The sequence below is a fragment of the Molothrus aeneus genome, chromosome 12, assembly GCF_037042795.1.
Source record: "Molothrus aeneus isolate 106 chromosome 12, BPBGC_Maene_1.0, whole genome shotgun sequence".
In the NCBI taxonomy this organism is placed as follows: domain Eukaryota; kingdom Metazoa; phylum Chordata; class Aves; order Passeriformes; family Icteridae; genus Molothrus; species Molothrus aeneus.
The window spans coordinates 18831314-18855699 of NC_089657.1; the positions used below are offsets into that span (position 1 = coordinate 18831314).

Here is a 24386-nt window from a genome sequence, read left to right on the forward strand (position 1 = left end):
TATATTAATTTTATTCCTTATTAATAAGTATTTATTGCTATTACAATATACTGTAATTATAACATATTGTAATTAAGAGATAGTTAACTCCTGATTATGATAGTGTGAATTATAACAACTGCATTGTCTCACCCTTCACATGAGACTAAAAATAGAAAAAAGTTTTTAAATCAATAAATAATAAATAAATATAAAAGTTTTTATATATTAATTTTATTATTTATTTATAAGTATTTATTGCTATTACAATATACTGTAATTATAATATATTGTAATTAAGACATAGTTAACTTCTGATTGTGATAGTGTGAATTATAAGAACTGTATTGTCTCACCCTTCACATGAGACTAAAAATAGAAAAAAGTTTTAAAATCAATAAATAATAAATAAATATAAAAGTTTTTATATATTAATTTTATTATTTATAAGTATTTATTGCTATTACAATATACTGTAATTATAACATATTGCAATTAAGAGATAGTTAACTTCTGATTGTGATAGTGTGAATTATAAGAACTGTATTGTCTCACCCTTCACATGAGACTAAAAATAGAAAAAAGTTTTAAAATCAATAAATAATAAATAAATATAAAAGTTTTTATATATTAATTTTATTATTTATAAGTATTTATTGCTATTACAATATACTGTAATTATAACATATTGCAATTAAGAGATAGTTAACTTCTGATTGTGATGGCGTGAATTATAACATCTGTATTGTCTCCCTTCACATGAGACTAAAAATAGAATAAAAGTTTTTAAAACACCTCTCAGTTACCCCATCTCTAAGTCAAAAAACCCCATAATCCATCAAGGGGGAAAAAATAAAAGCAAGTCATTCTGGTGTTTGCTTCTTGGAGAAAAACGAACTTTCTTTTCAGGCTGAAGCAAAGCACTGCTGCTCTTTTTCCCTTGTAGAAGAGCAGAACAATAGGCAGAAGTCAGTAGAGCAGAGCGTCAATTGACTGCATCCTCCCTTTGTGTCACCAGCCATTCCAGCGGGACGCTCACCTTGCCTGGAAAATCCGTGTGCAGGTTCCCCCTGCTCCAGCTCAGGGCTTGAATGGCACACCATAAATAAACCCTGCCTTCCCAGCCAGGGAAAAATGGAAATTCCAAACAGATGCTCATTAACTAAGGGCTTGCATGTTGCCTTTTACAACAGAACTGTAAAATTTCCACGATCATTTGACTAAAGGCTGTGTGATGAACAAGGAGTGAAGGCTGTAGGACCACCTCAATTTTAACTTTTAACTTTTAATTTACGGCAATTTTAACTGCTGCTGAAAGAATTGAGTTTATAATGTTGAGACTGGTTTAAGACACGCTGTTAGAGGCAACAAAGTGCTCTATCCAACCCTTCAGACACTTAATCAAGTGCTGAAATAAGGAGCTACACATAAAAAAGAGCAGAGAAAGTGGTAAATATGCCAAATGCAAAGTCCTGCTGCAATATTTAAAGTCCTTTCCCCTCGCCAGGTCTGCTCACTGCCATTTCCAGGAATGCCCTGTGTGCTCCTGAAGGACATCCTGGAAAGCACCCTGCCTTTTCCTAGGCAGCCTGAAGTACTCCTAATTAACAAAGAACTTTTTATTTCCTTTCTAAAACCAAATTAAACACACCAAATCATGTGGACCGCGGGAAGAATGGCCACATTTGCACTACTCCAGTTTCCACCCCCAGCAGAAACCTCCACAGACAAACCCTAACCAGGGAATAATTTCCCTGCATTGTCGGGGAGTTCAGGCTGTAACAAACGGGAGCTGTGCTTGTGCAAACCCAGGGCTATTTCAGGAATATTTCTCTGTCTGCTCTGGGGTGTCCTGACCCCCAGGGAAACTCTGACTTTGACCCTCATTCATGAAGAAAGTTTCCTAGACTTCAAAATAAACCAGAATCCACAAAAGTGTGAAATAGATTATAGAGAGTAGTGTAGTTATATCACTTGGTGAGAAATTTAGTTTTGGGATTTTTAGTGTGTTGTGGATGGCAGCAAGATGGAGGGCACAGGGTGTCATCCTGGGTTTCTTCTTCATGCTTCTTCTTCCTCATGGGTTTGGGTGGCATTTTGTAATTGGGCAGAAAAGTCTGCATTGCAGCTCTGTGGGATCAGTTCTTGGGTTAAAAGGGAAAATAATCCAGGTGTCAGCTCTTAATTGGATAGCTCAGTCTTAAAAGACCTGGTAACAAGAGACTGTTGGCCATTTTGTGCCTTCTAATGAAAAGCTGCTGACCTCACAGTAATGAGACTGTTTTACTGATAAGAAATAGTAAACACTTGAGTCTGAACACGAATTACTATCTCAAAATGCCTTCAATCCAGAGCCAGGGAAACTCACAACTGGTAAAACAGGCAAATCCCAAGGGCAGCATGTGAGAAATGACAACCACGGAGCAGCAGAACTGAAACCATTTGTGCACTGACAAGCCCCATGTGCCACCCCCCCAGCAGCCTGCAATTCAGCCAGCTGCGATTTCCAGAGCCCTGCTTGGGATCTGATGGCAAATTCCATCCCAGCAAGGGGATTCCTCCCCCTGCACTTGCAGACAACATTCAGAGAGATAAAATTGCAGCAGACACCGTTTATTGGGGGGGGGGAATGGCAGCAGCCCCCCGTATTTTATCCCGAATTAACTGGGAAGGGCTGAGGAAGAAAAGCCACGATTGTGTGGCTGCTGCTGCTGCTCAGGAACATCTGGGCAGCCCGAAGGATGCTGTGACTGTTTACAAACTGCAGGCAGCTGAACTTTTTAAAAAAATCATTCCAAAGGAACACGCAGGCCCTTTGTTCCTGCAGGAATTTCCACCCCTCCAGTGGCTCTGCTAATGGGGTTCCCCTCCTCTAAAACACACCGAGGCGCCAGGCAGACAATTGCCCCATTTTCCAGCCTATTTAACGCGTTGAAAACATCCTTTTATTTTCTTGCTACAATAAACTCAGAGGGAAAAAAAAAAAAAAAAAGGGGGTGAAACTTTCCGGGGGTAAGAATAATTCATTGTTTTTTTTCAAACAAAACAAGCCAAGCAAGCAGTTGTCCTATGTAACACTCGTGCTTCCAAGAAAATCCTAAAATGAATGGGATGGCCCTGCCAGCACTCACAGGAAGCTGCTCTGTGAGACCCCGAGTGATAGAAACAGCTAAAGGGTTTGGAAAGACAAAAAGCAGAGGGTCAGAAGTTCAGCCATTCAGATATTTTACTGAAAAACAGCTTTACTGATATTTAAAACAGTGAAGATATTGGTATTTTCTGTGGGGTTCATCAGTTTAAAAGCAGAACACTCTGCATGTTCTCACTCAGTTTTATTATTTCAAGCTTTTGGTATTCATACATCATCAGATGATTCAGGCTGCATCTCCAGGACTGAAGCACTTGTGGTTTTTCATCACATTATTACTGTGCTCAAACATCACATTTCCATACTTATCCCCCTTCCATTAAAAAGAAAAGGATGATTTATGTCACAAATTCCACTCCAAAACTAACTGGACTCCTTCCTCCATTGATCAAGCATTACTTACATGACAAACTGATAAATGTACTTTTAACACCTCTCATGGCTGTTAAGGGATTACAAATGTAGATTTTTGCTGACACTGCTCCCTAGAAATCAGAGCTTTTCCTCCAGGAAACTTCAGTTTCTCTTTTGCTGGACAGCACAGATAAGCTCTGACAACAAACACAGCTCCTAAATCATAAAAACTGTTCCATTAGTGAACTACACATTAATTTCCACAATTAAAGGATCCAGGGTATTAAAGTGAGTAGCAGAGCACCACCAGTCTGATCACACCTCTAATTTTTAAGGACAACTTTTTGTGTATATCAAATATCTGCCTCTTCTCTGAACCAACCTGGCAAAAAGATGACCAAATCAATTCTGAAATATATATATATATATATATATGTTCTAAAATATATATTCTGCAAAATATATATATATATACACTGCAAAATATATATATACTGCAAAATATATACTGCAATATGTATACTGCAATATATATATATTCTAAAAAAATATATATATTCTGCAAAAAAAATATATATATTCTGAAAAAAATATATATATATTCTGAAAAAAAAAATCTATTCTGCAAAAAATATATAACCTGAAATTCTCCCAAAGACAGATCCTTGCACAGTAGGATCACAAATTTCAACACTGCTCAATCTGAACGTATTGCAATTCCAGAGCACTGCTGGAAAACCATTCCATTGTCTGCTGATGAGGCCAATCTGAGGATAAAAACAATTGAAATAAATCCTTAATAGGACTTATTAACTTATTAACATCAATATTAAATAATATTAATAGGACTTATTAAAATCAATATTTTATTTAGCCATAAAAGAAGAAACAAACATCCATGTGGTGAATGCATCTCTATTCATATTAGATTTTATCCTGGAGAGCTTCTCACCATCCCCTCAAAGTCCTGAAGAAGTTGCCAAGCTCTAAATGAAAATTTGTGCTGGGTTGGTTGATAAGAGACACCTAAGAGCTGACAGACCCTAAATAAAAACCCCCAAACTCTGAAAGCACTCAGAAATATCCCACACAGAAAACACTGCTAAATTTATTTACAAAATGCAGAATAAAGATCTGAATTCAAGTGGTTGTGTTGCCCTCAACCAAGCAGGATTGCAGCAAGCACTGTCTGGACTGGAAGTCCCAGGAGGGAGATTTTAAGTACAACATTTTCATGGCAAGGGAAATTCCTATTAGGCTGCACTGGGAAAAGCCAGGACAGGGATTTTGTCAGTCCTTGTAATGACTCCCAGCTAAAGGAGCAGAGCCCAACACTCTCCAAAGTGAAGTTTATGTCCTTCAAAATTCCTATTTTAGATGTCAAAAGATCCCTAACCATGCTCCAGGATGCCCTTATTAAACCAGTTTGATTCCCTTCCACCCCTGAAGCAAAAGTTCACGGATAAGCAGCAATACTGAAATTCTTAATTCAGGATCCAAGACCTTTTCCATTTATTTCTTTGTCACAAGATTTGCTATTTTTCACTCACAGGTGCAAATAAAATACAGAGGGCACATCACATGAGAAGATTGTGTTCTGCTGGAAATCTTTCCTTTTTTGAGCCATATTTTGCTATGGAATATTTCCTGTCCTTACACTACAATTCCTTCCCAGTTCTACTCAGAATGCTGAAGCTGTGAACAGAAAATACACAAGGATTGTGCCACTAAACTGCTATTTCACACTTGTGCAAAAATGCTGTCCTGTTGCCCATTTTTCTGATGAATCTCCAGGGAAAAAAAAGGAAAACAAACAAACAAAAAACTCCAAAGCACACAACCAAACTAATGCTGGCCACACCTCACAGTCCTCTAAAACCAAACTGCAAATTATCCTTGAGATTTCCCTTGTGCCACCTGCATTCACAGATCAAACTCCATCCAATTCCTCATTTTTAGTCACTCAGGAGCCCTTCAGGACCTGGGGTATTTGCAGTGCTGATGTAACTGTTCCCACAGAAGGATGGAAGCTCTTTAAATGTTCATTTAAATGTCTTTAAATGTTCCTGCAAACACTGATTTTAAATCCTGCCTCGGGCTCCCTGCCCATCGTTTGCCATAAATTTACACAACAAACAGTAGCAGCAGGGTGGGTGGAAAGCCCTGGTGATGCTGGAAATATTTCATCACTAATATCTTCAACACAAATAACAGCACTCAAGTCTAATTCTGCTAGAAATCCTGCTTGGTTTTTATTTCAATCAACAAGATTACAGAGCCACCATCTTCTTCAATAGTGCTAAAAAAGAATAAATTCTCCTCAACCCTGCCTTGAAGCAGGATCTTTTTTTGGGATCAGCTATCCAAACCAAATAATCATTGCATATTTATTCATGAGGGGGTGGCAGCCAGCACAAAATCTGTGCTCCTAATGAGCTCCTGATACCAGAGAGGAGCAGTAAAAACTGCTTGGTGGCTCTTGTCTACACCAGGATTTTATTAGAAAGCAGATTAGGGCAGGGATTTTAAAGCACAATAATTCTTCTGTACTAGAAATATCAACTGTATGGTCTGGCTTAATTATTTGAAGTGGATTAAGCTAAACCACATAAAAGCAACTGTTGCCAAACAATCACAGTGTTCACAGGCAAGGAGTGTGGAATTGCAGCTCCAGGCTGCCCTGCACACATGTGACTGATGGCACATGTGCAAGGAGCATGGATTCATCAATCATAATTCTATTTTGGTGGTTTTAATGTAGTTCTCTATCAGTTTTGCAAAACATAAATCAAGGCTCAAGAGGAGTGGATTTGGTCCAAAGCATTAAAATGCAAAGTTTTACCCAGGAACTGGTGGTGCCATTTGTGAGCTGTTCCCAAACCTTTCATTTCCTTCTGGAAGTGGATTTTCTCCTGCTTGCCCACAGCAGACTTTTCACTACATTACCCTGAGAGAGTGAGAAAAGACATGGTTTTTCTCATTCTCTACCACATTTTTAAACTGGCTTTACATACTGGAGGGCAGTGTAAATAAAGTGTTCCTGTAAATCCACACACACTGAGTACAAAGTGCTTACAATAAAGTCTGCAAGCACAAGCCCTGATCACTGCTTTCCCTCACTGTTCTCTCCAAGTCAAGATTATGCTTTTAAAACTCTGTTTATGACTGAAAGACCAGATCCCAAACCCCTTGTAGCAGATAAAGAATGGGAATGAATGGGAAAGAAGGAAAGAAAGAATGGGAAAGAAGGAAAGAAAGAATGGGAAAGAAGGAAAGAAAGAATGGGAAAGAAGGAAAGAAAGAATGGGAAAGAATGGGAAAGAAAGAATGGGAAAGAATGGGAAAGAATGGGAAAGGAAAGGGGAAAGAGAGGGAAAGAAAGAGAGGGAAAGAAAGAGAGGGAAAGAAAGAGAGGGAAAGAAAGAGAGGGAAAGAAAGAGAGGGAAAGAAAGAGAGGGAAAGAAAGAGAGGGAAAGAAAGAGAGGGAAAGAAAGAGAGGGAAAGAAAGAGAGGGAAAGAAAGAGAGGGAAAGAAAGAGAGGGAAAGAAAGAGAGGGAAAGAAAGAGAGGGAAAGAAAGAGAGGGAAAGAAAGAGAGGGAAAGAAAGAGAGGGAAAGAAAGAATGGGAAATAATATTCCTCCTCAGTGCTTGAATACTTACTTAGACCCTACCAGCTCACCATGTGCTCTTCCAAAAGCAGCCCAAGTGAACCCTGAGCAGGTGAGAAAGCAGAACAAACCCAGGAAGAACAGTGCAGGGAGAGAAGAGGAATGAGTGCCAAGCATCTCATTGGAAACTGCAAAAATCAAGTTTACAGTCACCCACCTTCTGTGAGGCTTGGGGCTGTGCTAACAATAAAACCCAGCATGGGTGCACATCACAGAAATGGTTATTTCTTCTAAACCCCATCCCTGAAAAGATCCCAGCAAAACCCTCCAGGTGCCATTTACAGGTGAAATAAATAAAGTTGCACATCACCTGTAGCTCCTCATCAGTGCAAACAGATTTTTTATGGCCTTTTCCCCACTATTGACAAGTCAGAAATTAGTGACCAGCCCTTAACGTGTCTGGGTAATAATGGCATCATTGCCTGTCTTTTGTTCAGCCTTCTTTTGCTTTTTAATGCAGAATAAACTCAATAACTGCTTCCCTCCCCGTGGCAGGAGTTAAAATCCCCAAGTGCAGTAGCCATTCCTGCTCCACAATTAATCCTTCCCCTGACACAGCAGTTAAACAAATGTGCTTCATAAATTTTCATGGCAAACAAGTGCAGGATGATTTCAACTGCTGCAATTCAGTTTATGGTTCCTGAGCCAAAGCAGAGCCTGAAAGCAGCACCCAGGGTAAATTTGGCACTGTCCAGTAAGGAACTGGGCATCAAGTGGGCATCACCCATCAGTGCTGGCCACCACTCAGTGCCTCTGTCCTGGGGTTTATTCCTCCCTCTTTCCCTTTGCTCTTTGCATTATCACAAATATCATCTTTTATTTCAATAATTAAATCGGTCTTGGCTCAACCCACAGGTTTTTTTCAGCCTTTTTTCTGATTCCTCTCCCCATCCCAGCAGGGCTGGCAAGTGAGGAGCTGTGTGGCCCTTGGTTGCTGCCTGAGGTTAAACTCATTTCTTGAAGTGCTGCTAAATTGAAAAGTATTTGTTTTAAACAGCTCATGTTCTGTATACACAAAGACACTTCAGTGTTACCTGGCCCTGCAGAGAGTGCCCACGGAGATAAGAGGATCCTTCACATTTCAAAGCATTCCATTCATAAATATTGGTAATATTGCTGCACTCCTGGTCGTTACTGGAATATTGGAAACACTGCAGAATTCTGTTTTACACAAAATTCACAGACACCCAAAGATTGCCATTTATCATTCCCCAGGTCAAGAAATCACAAAATTTCCAGTACTTAGAGCAGCACCACTGCTAGAACCTCACTGAAGCTCAAGGATAACACTAAATTCAGAATTTAAAACAACTTCCAAACTAACTTTTTCTTACCCAGAATGAGCTCAAGGATGACAGCTAAATTCAAGATTTAAAAGTAACCTTTTTTTACCCAGAACAAGCTCAAGAAAACTGCTAAATTCAGAATTTAAACCTAACTACTTTTACCCAGAACAAGTTCAAAGGTAACTGCTAAATTCAGAATTTAAACCTAACTTTCAACTAACTTTTTACCCAGAACAAGCTCAAGGAAAACTGCTAAATTCAGAATTTAAAACTAACTTCCATTTTACCCAGAACAAGTTTAGGGATAAAAGCTAAACTCAAGGTTAAAACTAACTTCCAAACTAACTTCTTTTTACCCAGAATAAGTTTAGGGATGACAGCTAAATTCAAGATTAAAACTAACTTTTTCTTACCCAGAACAAGCTCAAGGATAACAGTTAAATTCAAGATTAAAACTAACTTCCAAACTAACTGCTTTTTACCCAGAACAAGTTTAGGGATAACAGCTAAACTCAAGATTAAAACTAGCTTCCAAACTAATTTCATTTTACCCAGAACAAATTTAAGGGTAACAGCTAAATTCAAAATTTAAAACTAACTTCCATTTTACCCAGAACAAGTTTAAGGATAACAGCTAAACTCAGAATTTCAAACTAACTTCTTTTTACCCAGAACAAGTTTAAGGATAACAGCTAAGCTCAGAATTTCAAACTTCTTTTTACCCAGAACAAGTTTAGGGATAAAAGCTAAACTCAAGGTTAAAACTAACTTCCAAACTAACTTCTTTTTACCCAGAATAAGTTTAGGGATGACAGCTAAATTCAAGATTAAAACTAACTTTTTCTTACCCAGAACAAGCTCAAGGATAACAGCTAAATTCAGAATTTAAAACTAACTTTTTCTTACCCAGAACAAGCTCAAGGAAAACTGCTAAATTCAGAATTTCAAACTAACTTCTTTTTACCCTGAACAAGTTCAAGGATAACAGCTAAACTCAAGATTAAAACTAGCTTCCAAACTAATTTCATTTTACCCAGAACAAATTTAAGGGTAACAGCTAAATTCAAAATTTAAAACTAACTTCCAACTAACTTCTTTTTACCCAGAACAAGCTCAAGGATAACATCTAAATTCAAAATTTAGACCTAACTTCTTTTTACCCAGAACAAGCTCAAGGATAACATCTAAATTCAAAATTTAGACCTAACTTCCATTTTACCCAGAAGAAGTTTAAGGATAACAGCTAAATTCAAGATTAAAACTAACTTTGTCTTACCCAGAACAAGTTCAAGGATAACAGCTGAATTCAAAATTTAAAACTAACTTCCAAACTAACTTCTTTTTACCCAGAACAAGCTCAAGGATAACATCTAAATTCAAAATTTAGAACTAACTTCCATTTTACCCAGAACAAGTTTAAGGATAACAGCAAAATTCAAGATTAAAACTAACTTTTTCTTACCCAGAATAAGTTCAAGGACAACAGCCAAATTCAGAATTTCAAACTAACTTCTTTTTACCCAGAACAAGTTTAGGGATAACAGCTAAACTCAAGATTAAAACTAGCTTCCAAACTAATTTCATTTTACCCAGAACAAATTTAAGGGTAACAGCTAAATTCAAAATTTAAAACGAACTTCCAACTAACTTCTTTTTACCCAGAACGAGCTCAAGGATAACAGTTAAATTCAAGATTAAAACTAACTTCCAAACTAACTTCTTTTTCCCCAGAACAAGCTCAAGCATAACTGCTAAATTCAAGATTAAAACTAAACTTCTTTTTCCCCAGAACAGGCTGAAGGATAACAGCTAAATTCAAGATTAAAACTGACTTTTCTCACCCAGAAGGAGGTGCCAGAGCTGCCAGAGAGAGGCACAAGCTCAGGGCCATCCCTCCCATTTCCTTTTTCCCAGCAGCTCCTGGCACTGCAGCGCTCTGGGCTGGGAGGGAGCTGCAGACAGCACAAGTTAGAAGCTGCAGAGGGGCATAAATCTAATGAAGTCTAAGTGGTAAGACCAAAGGAATGTAAATTAGAAGCAGATACACATCAGCTCCCTCACATGCAAGTTGCACTGAATCAGACTTCCTCTGGATTCCCTAAATGCAGCATTCCTGCCCTGTGGAGCTCAACATCCAACTACAGTCTTAGGCAAAAAAAAGAATGCATTGGAGCTCAAGAAAATTGAGAGTAGAAATTCAAAATGTACTTTTTTAAATGTAGCCAAAAGAAATTGCCCCTCTCCCAGGTGAAAATCATGGTTGAAATTATTTCCTTTACCAGAAATGGTCAAGAACTGGGGCAAATCAACCAAACCATCCCTCCACAGTGGCACCACGGGGAACCTGTGCTTATCCAGCAGCAGGGAGAACATGCAAGAACAGCAAAACCAATGCTCCTTACAAAGCAGATTTTGCAGCAGCAAACCAATTATTTTATCCAATATTCAAGGCTAATAATTTTCAAAAATATATACAGAGCAAAGGGACAAAAGAGGAAAAGCTGCATTCATCTTTAAAGGTGATTTTAGGTACAGGAGCGATTTCCAAAAGCAGTTTGAAATTCAAAAATGCCATTTTTCCAGTCAGAAACCCCAAAATGCCGTTTTTCCCGTCAGAAACCCCAAAATGCCGTTTTTCCAGTCAGAAACTCCAAGATGCCATTTTTCCCGTCAGAAACCCCAAAATGCCGTTTTTCCCGTCAGAAACCCCAAGATGCCATTTTTCTCCTGAGGTTGACACCCAAAGTGCACACAGCACTCAGAAAGCACCAAGGACATTTCTTACTGAGCCTGCAGGGAACAATCTGATCTGTGAACTGCAGCTTGGCAGAATGGAAATTATTATTCTAACAAGAGTTAACCCATCTGAAACTCTTACCATGAATGGCAACAGCAAAAATATTACCCAAAGAACACCAAAACTATCACAAAGATATTACCCAAAGAACACCAAAACTATCACAAAGATATTACCCAAAGAACACCAAAACTATCTCCAAAACATTACCCAAATAATACCAAAAATATCTCCAAAATATTACCCGAATAACACCAAAAATATCTCCAAACTATTACCCGAATAACACCAAAAATATTACCAAACTATTACCCGAATAACACCAAAACTATCACCAAAATATTACCCAAATAACACCAAAACTATCACCAAACTATTACCCAAATAACACCAAAACTATCACCAAAATATTACCCAAAGAACACCAAAACTATCACCAAGATATTACCCAAAGAACACCAAAACTATTTCCAAGATATTACCTAAATAATACCAAAACTATTACAAAGATATTACCCAAATAAGACCAAAACTATCACCAAAATATTACCCAAAGAACACCAAAACTATTACCAAAATATTACCTAAATAACACCAAAAATACTTCCAAGATATTACCTAAATAATACCAAAACTATTACAAAGATATTACCCAAATAACACCAAAAGTATTACCAAAACTATTACCAAAATATTACCCAAATAACGCCAAAATTATTACAAAGATATTACCCAAATAATACCAAAACTGTTACCAAAATATTACCCAAATAATACCGAAACTATTACAAAGATATTACCCAAAGAACACCAAAACTATTACCAAAATATTACCTAAATAACACCAAAAATACTTCCAAGATATTACCTAAATAATACCAAAACTATTACAAAGATATTACCCAAATAAGACCAAAACTATCACCAAAATATTACCCTAATCATACCAAAACTGTTACCAAAATATTACCTAAATAACACCAAAACTATTACAAAGATATTACCCAAATAACACCAAAAGTATTACCAAAACCATTACCAAAATATTACCCAAATAACGCCAAAATTATTACAAAGATATTACCCAAATAATACCAAAACTGTTACCAATATATTACCCAAATAATACCGAAACTATTACAAAGATATTACCCAAAGAACACCAAAACTATCACCAAAATATTACCCTAATAATACCAAAACTATCACCAAAATATTACCCAAATCATACCAAAACTGTTACCAAAATATTACCCAAATAACACCAAAACTGTTACCACAATATTACCCAAAGAACACCAAAACTATTACCAAAATATTATCTAAATAACACCAAAAATACTTCCAAGATATTACCTAAATAATACCAAAACTATTACAAAGATATTACCCAAATAACACCAAAAGTATTACCAAAACTATTACCAAAATATTACCCAAATAACGCCAAAATTATTACAAAGATATTACCCAAATAATACCAAAACTGTTACCAATATATTACCCAAATAACACCGAAACTATTACAAAGATATTACCCAAAGAACACCAAAACTATCACCAAAATATTACCCAAATAATACCAAAAATACCTCCAAGATATTACCTAAATAATACCAAAACTATCACAAAGATATTACCCAAATAACACCAAAACTATCACCAAAATATTACCCAAATAATACGAAAAATATCTCCAAAATATTACCCAAAGAACACCAAAACTATCACAAAGATATTACCCAAAGAACACCAAAACTATCACAAAGATATTACCCAAATAACACCAAAACTCTCACCAAAATATTACCCAAATAATAGCAAAACTATCACCAAAATATTACCAAAATGAGATCCAAGCAAAATTATCTGGGAGTCTCAACCTGGCCTGAGTTTGACAGCAGCTCCACCACAACTTCTTGTCTGCTAACAATGCAAATGCAAGTGGGAAAAGAGAGGCACCTTGACATGAATTAAACACATTTTTAAATAAATTATTATTTATATTATTCATATTTTTCTATCTGTATGTATAAATTAATTTTCTTTTTTAATCCAGTCATTCTCTCCTGCCCAGTGGCCAATTTAAACGCAAAGTGTTGGGTTTGCACCTGAGGAAAACAACACCTGAAGGGTTTCCTGCACATCTCTGTGGCTCTGAAAACAGCTTCCTACACATTCTGGGCTCAGGAAAATTCCACATTTTGGGCTCAGGAAAATTCCAGCTGGGTCCAGCAGGGCAGGCAACTTACGTTTCTCATCATCAGCGTGGACCAGAGATGCTGCTCTGGACAGCACATCCAAGGGAGTCTCCATTCCTCTCTGGATCCTGCAAAATTCAGAACCAAGGTTCAGAGAGCAACCTGAGCACACACACACACCCCAGATTACAGAGCAGCAATGCACAACAGCAAAAAAAAATCCAAAAATCCAACTTTGTGCTGCTCTTTTCTCGTTACAGCAGCACAGGACTGGTGCAAAATGTCACTGCTGAAACAGGAAAATCAGTGTTGGCATTGCCCTTCCCACCCAACACAGCAGAACAGCAAATTCCCATCATTTTATTATTCTATTTATTGAAATAAATTTATCATTTATTATTTCTGATTTTATTTTATTTATATAAACATAGATGAACTCTGGGTATGTGAGAAACCACACACAGAACTGGATTTTTTTTTCAGTCATAATCACACCTCAGTAGCTGCTTATTCTATTTATTAAAATAGAATAAGCAGAATAATAATAGAATAAATATTCTATGTATTAAAATAGAATAAGCAGAATATTATTCTATTTATTAAAAAAATTATCATTTATTATTTCTGATTTTATTTTATTTATATAAACACATAGATGAACTCTGGGTATGTGAGAAACCACACACAGAACTGGATTTTTTTTTCAGTCATAATCACACCTCAGTAGCTGTTTATTCTATTTATTAAAATAGAATAAGCAGAATAATAATAGAATAAATATTCTATGTATTAAAATAGAATAAGCAGAATATTATTCTGCTTATTCTATGTATTAAAATAAATTTATCATTTATTATTTCTGATTTTATTTTATTTATATAAACATAGATGAATTCTGGGTATGTGAGAAACCACACACAGAACTGGATTGTTTTTCAGTCATAATCACACCTCAGTAGCTGCTTATTCTATTTATTAAAATAGAATAAGCAGAATAATAATAGAATAAATATTCTATGTATTAAAATAGAATAAGCAGAATATTATTCTATTTATTAAAAAAAATTATCATTTATTATTTCTGATTTTATTTTATTTATATAAACACATAGATGAACTCTGGGTATGTGAGAAACCACACACAGAACTGGATTTTTTTTTCAGTCATAATCACACCTCAGTAGCTGCTTATTCTATTTATTAAAATAGAATAAGCAGAATAATAATAGAATAAATATTCTATGTATTAAAATAGAATAAGCAGAATATTATTCTGCTTATTCTATGTATTAAAATAAATTTATCATTTATTATTTCTGATTTTATTTTATTTATATAAACATAGATGAATTCTGGGTATGTGAGAAACCACACACAGAACTGGATTGTTTTTCAGTCATAATCACACCTCAGTAGCTGCTTATTCTATTTATTAAAATAGAATAAGCAGAATAATAATAGAATAAATATTCTATGTATTAAAATAGAATAAGCAGAATATTATTCTATTTATTAAAAAAAATTATCATTTATTATTTCTGATTTTATTTTATTTATATAAACACATAGATGAACTCTGGGTATGTGAGAAACCACACACAGAACTGGATTTTTTTTTCAGTCATAATCACACCTCAGTAGCTGCTTATTCTATTTATTAAAATAGAATAAGCAGAATAATAATAGAATAAATATTCTATGTATTAAAATAGAATAAGCAGAATATTATTCTGCTTATTCTATGTATTAAAATAAATTTATCATTTATTATTTCTGATTTTATTTTATTTATATAAACATAGATGAATTCTGGGTATGTGAGAAACCACACACAGAACTGGATTGTTTTTCAGTCATAATCACACCTCAGTAGCTGCTTTTCCCTGGATTTTGCCCTTTATAAATTCTAATTAAAAAAATGAATTCCCACCACATTAGAAGCACTTATTCCAACACTACACCAAGCAACCAATACAACTCCCATAAAACCAAGGATTGCATTGCAGCTCCTCAAAGTTTCACATGAATGGCTTCAAAATTAAAAAAAAAAATATGTTTAATACTGAAATTCCAAAAATATGGAAGGGAAAGGAAGGAAGAGAACAACATGTTGTCAAGATGTTTTTTACTATGAGGCCAACAACTTCTATGGGTTTCAAATAAAAAGGCAACAGCACAGGCAGAACTGTTAAAAAATGGTAAAAGAGAAAAAAAAAACCAAACAGAACAACTAAATTTTGTTGTGATTTTTCCACAAAAACTTAGCAAAAATTTCTCTCATAAGAACTGTTTACTGTAACTTATTTTACAATAGGATCTTAAAAAATACCAACAAAGGTAGTGGCAACTGCAGAAATGTCAACCACGTGTCCAGCGTGTACATTGCCTTAACAACAAGCACATGCTTGGCAAGCAATTTCCTTGGCTTTGCACTGAAACAATGAACCTCACCATCCTCACTCCTCTTCCTAAACAAGTCAGACTTTAATCAAAGACTTTCAAGCACAAGAGAAAGGATTTTAAAGCATTTATAAGTTGGAAAAAAAATTGTATTTTTAAGCTTAAAGCTTATATTTTTAAGTTTAAATAATGAAATCCAGTAGGATTTCCATAGAGCAAAGTAAGAAGAAGAGAGAAATTTGAAATAACCAAGTGTATTGAGGATTAAAACATGTTTCTCCCTCCCTGCCAGAATCAGCTTTTGCTCAAGAATATTTTAACTGAACTTATAAAGTTAATTAACTCTTTAAATTAAGACAATACCTGCAGGGAAGAGGTTTTAGAACACAAGATCTTAATTTATTTGATTATTCTGTCTTCATCAAACATTTCTTCCTTTCCCTCCTGGCCACATCCTCCCCCAAAGCAAAGCAAAGGTTTGGGAGAGGGAATTCCCTGAATCCCTTCAGCACCATCCAGTTGCATCCCTCACACCCTGATGCTTCATTTCTTTCAGATTTTCTGTTTTCTTGGGCTTTACTGACCCTCTCACAAAAACTCCTCTAACAGAGTTAAAATCCAGGTGGAAAAATTATTTCGATTTTTCTAATCAGGGGATGCAGCTACACCAGACTGAGAAAACTCAGGATTCAGTGCTAAACTCATCTTACATTCAAAGACGATAATACTGATATTTTTGGTCAAGTCTTTAGGAAAAAAAACCCTGGGAATTGCAGTTTTTGAATGAACACAAGGCCCTGATGCCTCAGCAGCTCTCTCATGATGTGAAGAATTTAATAATAGAATTGTATAATAATATATATATTGTATATATATTATTATATATGTATATATATTATTATGTATTGTATATATATTATTATATATGTATATCTATTATTAGATATTGTATATATATTATTCTATATGTATATATATTATTCTATATTGTATATATATTATATACATATTATAATATGTATATATTATATATATATATACATATATATATATTACATACATATATGTATATCCAATAATACAATTGGATAAACACCAATTGTAAAGGATAGTAAGAGGTTTTATTAAAAACAAATTGACTACATTAAGTTAAAAAATTCTTAACTACATTAAGAAAATTGATGCAGTTACGACTACATTAAGAAATTTAACTACACCAATTTTCTCAATGTAGGTAAGAAATTTTTTTGTACAATTTTTAATGTAATTTCAATTTTTAAATTTTTTTTCCAGCTTTCCAGTAATTTTTAAATAAAGGGAGCAGCAGATGCCCAACGCCTTCCCAGAGTGTGCTCCCAGTAAGAATGAACTGGTGACAGAAACCCACACTGGGAGAAGGAAACAGGAACCAAGTCTTGATGCAGGTCAGGAAATCAGACACTTGAAAAACAACTTGACTAAAATACCCAGCTTTGTGTATTCTTCAATTCTATTATTAAATTCTTCACATCATGAGAGAGCTGCTGAGGCATCAGGGCCTTGTGTTCATTCAAAAGTGCAATTCCCAGGCTGGAATCCCAGATATTCTGGCACTTTTGAAACAGGGAACAAAAATTACCTGCAGGGAGCTCCACACTGCCAGATTATTTTTCAAATAGTGTTAAATATCTCTTGATCTCTAAATTAGCCTAACAAATCAGTGATGACAGAAATGCAGGCTGCTCAGGAGAGGGAGAGGAGGGATCCTCTCTTGGCTCCAAGTTTAAAAGCCTGATTTGGTCAGGGCAAGGGCAGAAAATGCTGCCTGGAGTGGAGAGCCCAGGCATCCTGGGGAGTGATGGGTCAGAAAGGAAAGACCAAAAACACTTGCCAGGTTTCTAAGAAATCAAATTTAATAAATAAAAAAAAAAGAAAATTAAAAACCACGAACACAGAAAACCACACACACAAAAAAACCCCACCGAACAAAAACAAAAAATAAAATTTTTTTTAAAAACCCCAAAAAAATCCCAAAACAACCTGTTAATAAGGAGATTCCTGACCAAACCCAGCTGTTTCCCAGTGTGACACAAACCTGTCCCTGCAGCAAACCCAAGCTGAATTCCTGTGTGTGCCCAGCAAAGCAGAGCTCTCTCAAGTGCTCGGTAAGGGGAGGCAGGAGCAGAGAAACACCAGCCCAAAGTGCATTTCCCCCGGCTGCAGCCCAGTCCAACACCCTGGAAAGAGCTTCCCAAGAAAATCTCACAAATCTCTTTGCAACCAACCTCACTGCTTACAAAGTCTGAACTGCTGGATTCAGGAGGCAGGAGCCAAAAGCATTTTTAGCAGCATTGTTATCCAGTGTTATTGCAAATATTAGTTTAATATCTTCCAAAGTGCTCTTATTTATCAGTTACTGCTCCCACTCAATATCCCTATTTTATGCCTTTACTGTTTCCAGAATGTTTCTTTCCAGCAGCAAACTGGAAACAGTAAGGACATAAAATGGGAAATCAGAGATGTCTGAAAGGCTGATCTAAACACTGACCCACCTGTCATTGTTTAATGCAACACCAGAAACACACAATACCCATGAGTGGAAAGAAACAGCATTTTATTTTTCCTGTGCTCCACTTTATTTTCCCTCTCCTCCACTTCATTTCCCCCTTTCCTGACATTTTTATAAGACAGAAAAACACAGGGTACGCTCAGCTTCACAAAGGCTTGCTAATGTTTTGGGGGTTTCTTGGTTTTGATTTTTTTGGGGTTTTGTTTGTTTGTTTTTTGGGGTTTTTTTTCCTTTTTTTTTTTTGTTGATGTTGTTTTGTTTTAGGGCGTTTTTTTGTGGGTTTTTGTTTGTTTTTTGGAGTTTTTTTGGGTTTTGTTTGTTTGTTTTGGGGGGTTTTTTTAAGGCTCTAGGGAAGTGAAAGCTTTAGAAAAGGACCAGTTGAGTGTTTTCAGGGATTTCTGCAGCACCTTCCAAGCATCAGGAAGGGACAAACCCTGAGGTTGCTGGTTTGAAATTCAGGTCACAGGCAGCAGAGCTCCACTCACTCAGCCCAAACAGCCACAATTAATTAATTAATTAATCCCACCGAAGTTCATGTTCACCGGGGGGATGTCAGGGAAGAGTGAGATAAAGAGAAAAACTTTACATTTGATTTTAAAAAAAGGGGAGTGGCAAAGGGAAAGAAATGAAAGAGAAGCAAAGGTGATGCTTGGGCAGTGATCTCATAGAGTTAGGATGGGTCTAGGACAGACCTGAGCTCCAGCCAGGTGCCAAAAGTGGGTGATGAGAACAGACAGGAGGGCAGGCAGCACAAAAAGAGAAGAATTTGGGTACAATTTGGATATGGAATCCCAAAGAGAAGTCACAATGGCACCAGCAAAAATATTACCCAAATAATACCAACAGCAAAAATATTACCCAGATAATACCAACAGCAAAAATATTACCCAAATAACGCCAACAGCAAAAATATTACCCAAATAACACCCAAACTATTAGAGAACAAAGGGACAAAGGGCACTGCCTGGATTGCAGTGGGACTGCCAGAACAGCAGCAAACCTGAGGGACACCAAGAGCAGCCTCAAAGCTGCTGGGACACAGCTGCACCTGCAGGAGAGAGAAAGGGCCAGGAAAAGCTGAATTGCCACCTGCAGAAATCACACTGATAACACTGAAGGGAGGAGAGCAGGATTAATAAACAAAGCCCACTAATTGCAACAATGAAAAAGCAATTCATGAGTAACAAGACACTCGAGAAAGCATCAAGAGCCAAGTGTAGATAAAGACAAGAGCAGGGAAAACAAGGTGAATTGAAAAGAGTGGGCAAAAGCAGCTCCCAGCGGGGGAGAGACAGCCCCAAAACTGCCCAAATTCATGGCCAGAAATGCCAAGGAGAAACAGATTCTGCTGATTTCAATGGAAGAGAGGGAAACTGAAGAGGAAATCCAGACACAACTGATCAGCACAACCAGTAAATCCACCCAGGGAAGGAGGATAAAGCAGAATAGGTAAACGTGGTTTATTTTTTATGCCAGGAGAGAGTAAAGCATATTTGCCCCATGAATGAGAACAATGATGGGCACGTTGTAATCAAGAATTTTCTCAAATAGGCACAATACATGTAAATTCCTTCAGCTAAAATGTGTAAGTGCTCACTTTAGATCATGATTGCCAAGCAGCACTGATCATTCCCTATTTACAACTCAAAATCTTGAGAGTAACTTCAGCCTATTTGGCTAAATATCAATTTTATTTTTTTTTTTTAATGTATTTATCCCTTGTTTTGGGGTTTCTTTAAACCATGCTTGCTATGCATGTGGAAAACGTGTTTGAACAGGTAAATCTTCAACCAGAAACAACAATTTAACTCATCACATAGAAAATTATAAGCTTAAAGCAGAGCTTTGGTATTTTACCCTGTGCTTTTTGTTGTCTTGTACACAAATCCCCCTTAACAAGGCAACATTTTAAGAAGCAAACTACTAGTAATTTTTCAAAGCTAAGAAATTTAAGGTGGGAAAGTCCAAGCTGACCTTGTCTTGTACCTACAAGTTCACTCAGAGCATCCCATGTGTTACCCAATCTGCTGCAAACTTATTATGAAACATTTGAGCACAGTAAAAAAACTGAGCCAAGGCTCCCTTTTCCAACAGAAAACTTCCAGGTGTGTCTGGAAACAAACCAATTAACCTGAAACCAATTAAACAAACCAATTAACCCCTGAAATAGGGAGCTGCTCACAAGGTTATCAAAGCTGCTCGTGTGTAAATAAGAAACTGATGGTTTGTGGTGTGGATGCTCTTAATGAACCTGTCTGTACAGATAATTTCTATCCTATTTTAGTTCCCAGGTTAATTTTATAGCAGGTTGTCAGATCTCAGCAGCACTCCTGGGTGTTCAGTTCTGCTCTAGGGTGGGTCTAAAATCTGGCCCCATCCCACAGAGGGGTTCCTGAGCAGGGAAGGAAGAGCATCCTGCCCCAACAGCATCCATCCATCCATGCATGCATGCATCCATCCATCCATCCATCCATCCATCCATCCATGCATCCCTGCCCCAAAGCATCCATCCATCCATCCATCCATCCATCCATCCATCCATCCATCCATCATCCATCCATCCATCCCTGCCCCAAAGCATCCATCCATCCATCCATCCATCCCTGCCCCAAAGCATCCATCCATCCATCCATCCATCCATCCATCCATCCATCCATCCATCCATCCATCCATCCATCCCTGCCCCAAAGCATCCATCCATCCATCCATCCATCCATCCATCCCTGCCCCAAAGCATCCATCCATCCATCCATCCATCCATCCATCCATCCATCCATCCATTCATCCCTGCCCCAAAGCATCCATCCATCCATCCATCCATCCATCCATGCATGCATCCATCCATCCCTGCCCCAAAGCATCCATCCATCCATCCATCCATCCATCCATCCATCCATCCCTGCCCCAAAGCATCCATCCATCCATCCATCCATCCATCCATCCATCCATCCATCCATCCATCCATCCATCCCTGCCCCAAAGCATCCATCCATCCATCCATCCATCCATCCATCCCTGCCCCAAAGCATCCATCCATCCATCCATCCATCCATCCATCCATCCATCCATCCATCCATCCATCCATCCCTGCCCCAAAGCATCCATCCCTGCCCCAACAGAATCCATCCATCCATCCATCCCTGCCCCAAAGCATCCATCCATCCATCCATCCCTGCCCCAAAGCATCCATCCATCCATCCATCCATCCATCCATCCATCCATCCATCCATCCATCCCTGCCCCAAAGCATCCATCCATCCATCCATCCATCCATCCATCCATCCATCCATCCATCCATCCATCCATCCATCCATCCATCCATCCCTGCCCCAAAGCATCCATCCATCCATCCATCCATCCATCCATCCATCATCCATCCCTGCCCCAAAGCATCCATCCATCCATCCATCCATCCATCCATCCATCCATCCATCCCTGCCCCAAAGCATCCATCCCTGCCCCAAAGCATCCATCCATCCATCCATCCATCCATCCATCCATCCATCCATCCATCCATCCATCCCTGCCCCAACAGAATCCATCCATCCTGCCCCAACAGAATCCATCCATCCATCCATCCATCCATCCATCCATCCATCCATCCATCCATCCCTGCCCCAAAGCATCCATCCATCTATCCCTGCCCCAACAGAATCCATCCATCCTGCCCCAACAGAATCCATCCATCCATCCATCCCTGCCCCAAAGCAGCATCCATCCATCCATCCATCCATCCATCCCTGCCCCAAAGCATCCATCCATCCATCCATCCATCCATCCATCCATCCCTGCCCCAACAGCATCCATCCATCCTGCCCCAAAGCATCCATCCATCCTGCCCCAAAGCATCCATCCATCCATCCATCCATCCATCCATCCCTGCTCCCCACAGCGTGCTGGGGGCTCAGCACAACTGCTCCAGCACAGGCAGGTCACTGGGAAAACGCAAATGTTCAACAGGCAGGCCCAAATTCTACCAACAACTGGGGAAATGCAAATGTACCACAGGCAGGCCCAAATTCTACCAACAACTGGGAAAATTCAAAGGTACAACAGGCAGGCCCAAATTCTACCAACAACTGGGAAAATGCAAATAAATGTACAACAGGCAGACCCAAATTCTACCAACAACTGGGAAAATGCAAATAAATGTACAACAGGCAGACCCAAATTCTACCAACAACTGGGAAAATGCAAATGTGCAACAGGCAGGCCCAAATTCTACCAAGAGTTAGCAGGTCAGATCTGTATCTCACTTGTGAATCAAAGCAGTTCTTGTAACTGAAGCCCAAAAGCCTCACAGCCTGATCCCCAAAAACCAGATTGTAACTGTGTATCAATAAGAAGAGATGTAGAGAATTTAAGCAAAACACATTCCACATTAGAGGTCCTGCAAGTTCACAGATAGGAAAATACAAATTAAGGGCCTTCAAGTCTGGAGAGAAGACTTTAAAAAGTTTATCATTAAGGCAGGAGAGGGATATTGCTGCCCAATTTTATAGAGTTTTGGATCTAAGGGTTCTCTCTTCTCACTGCCTGCAAAGAGTTTCACTCAGGTTTCCCAACGTGCAGTTTGCTTCTCCGGGAGGAGCACTCTTTAAACAAACTCAGAGAAAAACTAACCAGATAAATCACCCTGCAGGAGAAATCCTGGAACTCTTGATCAGAGCCAAGTCCTCTTTGGGGTAATTTTAAAAATGGCCATTATTTCTTGTTCCTGATAATCCTGAAGCACCAACACAGCAGAAAGGAAGTGAGCTGGCTTTATGGGCTCTCCAATCCCGTGGAATGGTGTTAAATTCCCATTCATCCACTCTCAGCAAAGGGATGCACTGGCACTGGCGTGGACAGCTTAACTCAGGGAATTAATTACTGCTGATCCCATCTGGGGAACACCACGGCGCTGAGGGCTACAGAAAAACCCCTGCCCAGGGAATAGAAAAGATGCGGCGCCAGAAGCCTGCACAGCGCTCCTGGGACGCGTTCTGGAAGCTTTCACCTCCGCTGCCCGTGCGGCACCGGGGATTTTCCCTGCAGGAAAAACAGAGGGGCGGGAGCCAAGCGGAGACTCCGGCAGCGACAGCGGCGCTGTGACACCCCCAGGCACGATCCTGCCGGGAGCTGCTGCCTGCGGGACCGGGGGGAGAGAGAGCGGGACCGGGCAGAGAGAGAGAGAGGGACCGGGACCGGGGAGAGAGAGGGACCGGGACCGGGGAGAGAGAGGGACCGGGCCACGGGCACTGAGTGGGACGGGGCACGGGGGGAGAGAGAGCGGGACCGGGCAGAGAGAGAGAGAGGGACCGGGGAGAGAGAGAGAGAGAGAGAGAGAGAGAGAGAAGGGGGGACCGGGACCGGGGAGAGAGAGAGAGAGAGAGGGACCGGGGAGACAGAGAGAGAGAGAGGGACCGGGACCGGGGAGAGAGACAGAGAGCGGGACCGGGGAGAGAGAGAGGGACCGGGACCGGGCCACGGGCACAGAGCGGGACCGGCCCCGGGGAGAGCGGGTCCCTCTCGGGCCATGGGGAGCGGGTCCTTCTCGGGCCACGGGCAGAGCGGGTCCCTTTCCGGACACGGGGAGCGCTTCCCTCCCTGCCTGGCTCCCGACAGCACCGGGAGCTTCCCCGGCCGCCGGCAGCGCCCGGCCCGGCGCGGCTCCCGCGGGGAAAGCCCCGCAGCGCGGAGAGGACGGGCCGGGACAGCCCCGTCCCAGCTCTGTCCCAGCTTTGTCCCAGCCCTGTGCCAGCTCTGTCCCAGCCCCGTCCCGCCCGCCAGCGCCGCTCTCTCCGCCCCCGCGGCCACCTGTGCGCGCTGTCCCCGCGCTGTCCCCGCGCACTCACCGCGCTCCGGGCGGTGCCGGTGCCGGTGCCGGCAGCGCGGCCGCGGCGCCCCGCGGGCCGGGCCGGGCCGGGCCGGGCCGGGCGGAGGCAGCGGCGGCGGTGCGGGCCCGGGGCAGGCTGGGCTCGGCTGGGCTCGGCTGGGCCGGCGGCGCTGGCCCCACTGGCTGC

General features: G+C 39.5%; 1 protein-coding gene across 1 annotated transcript in view; it reads right to left on the minus strand.

Moving 5' to 3' along the window:
* The window catches only part of VGLL4 (vestigial like family member 4), a 96551-nt gene extending 72296 nt beyond the window's left edge, over positions 1-24255 (minus strand). Inside the window, exons 1-2 of the mRNA XM_066557856.1 lie at positions 24219-24255; positions 13485-13561 (exon numbers count right to left, since the gene is read on the minus strand). Coding sequence (XP_066413953.1) covers positions 13485-13548 — 64 coding nt within the window. The 5' untranslated portion in view covers positions 13549-13561; positions 24219-24255. The remainder of the gene's footprint in view (positions 1-13484; positions 13562-24218) is intronic.
* Positions 24256-24386: the final 131 nt, after the last annotated feature.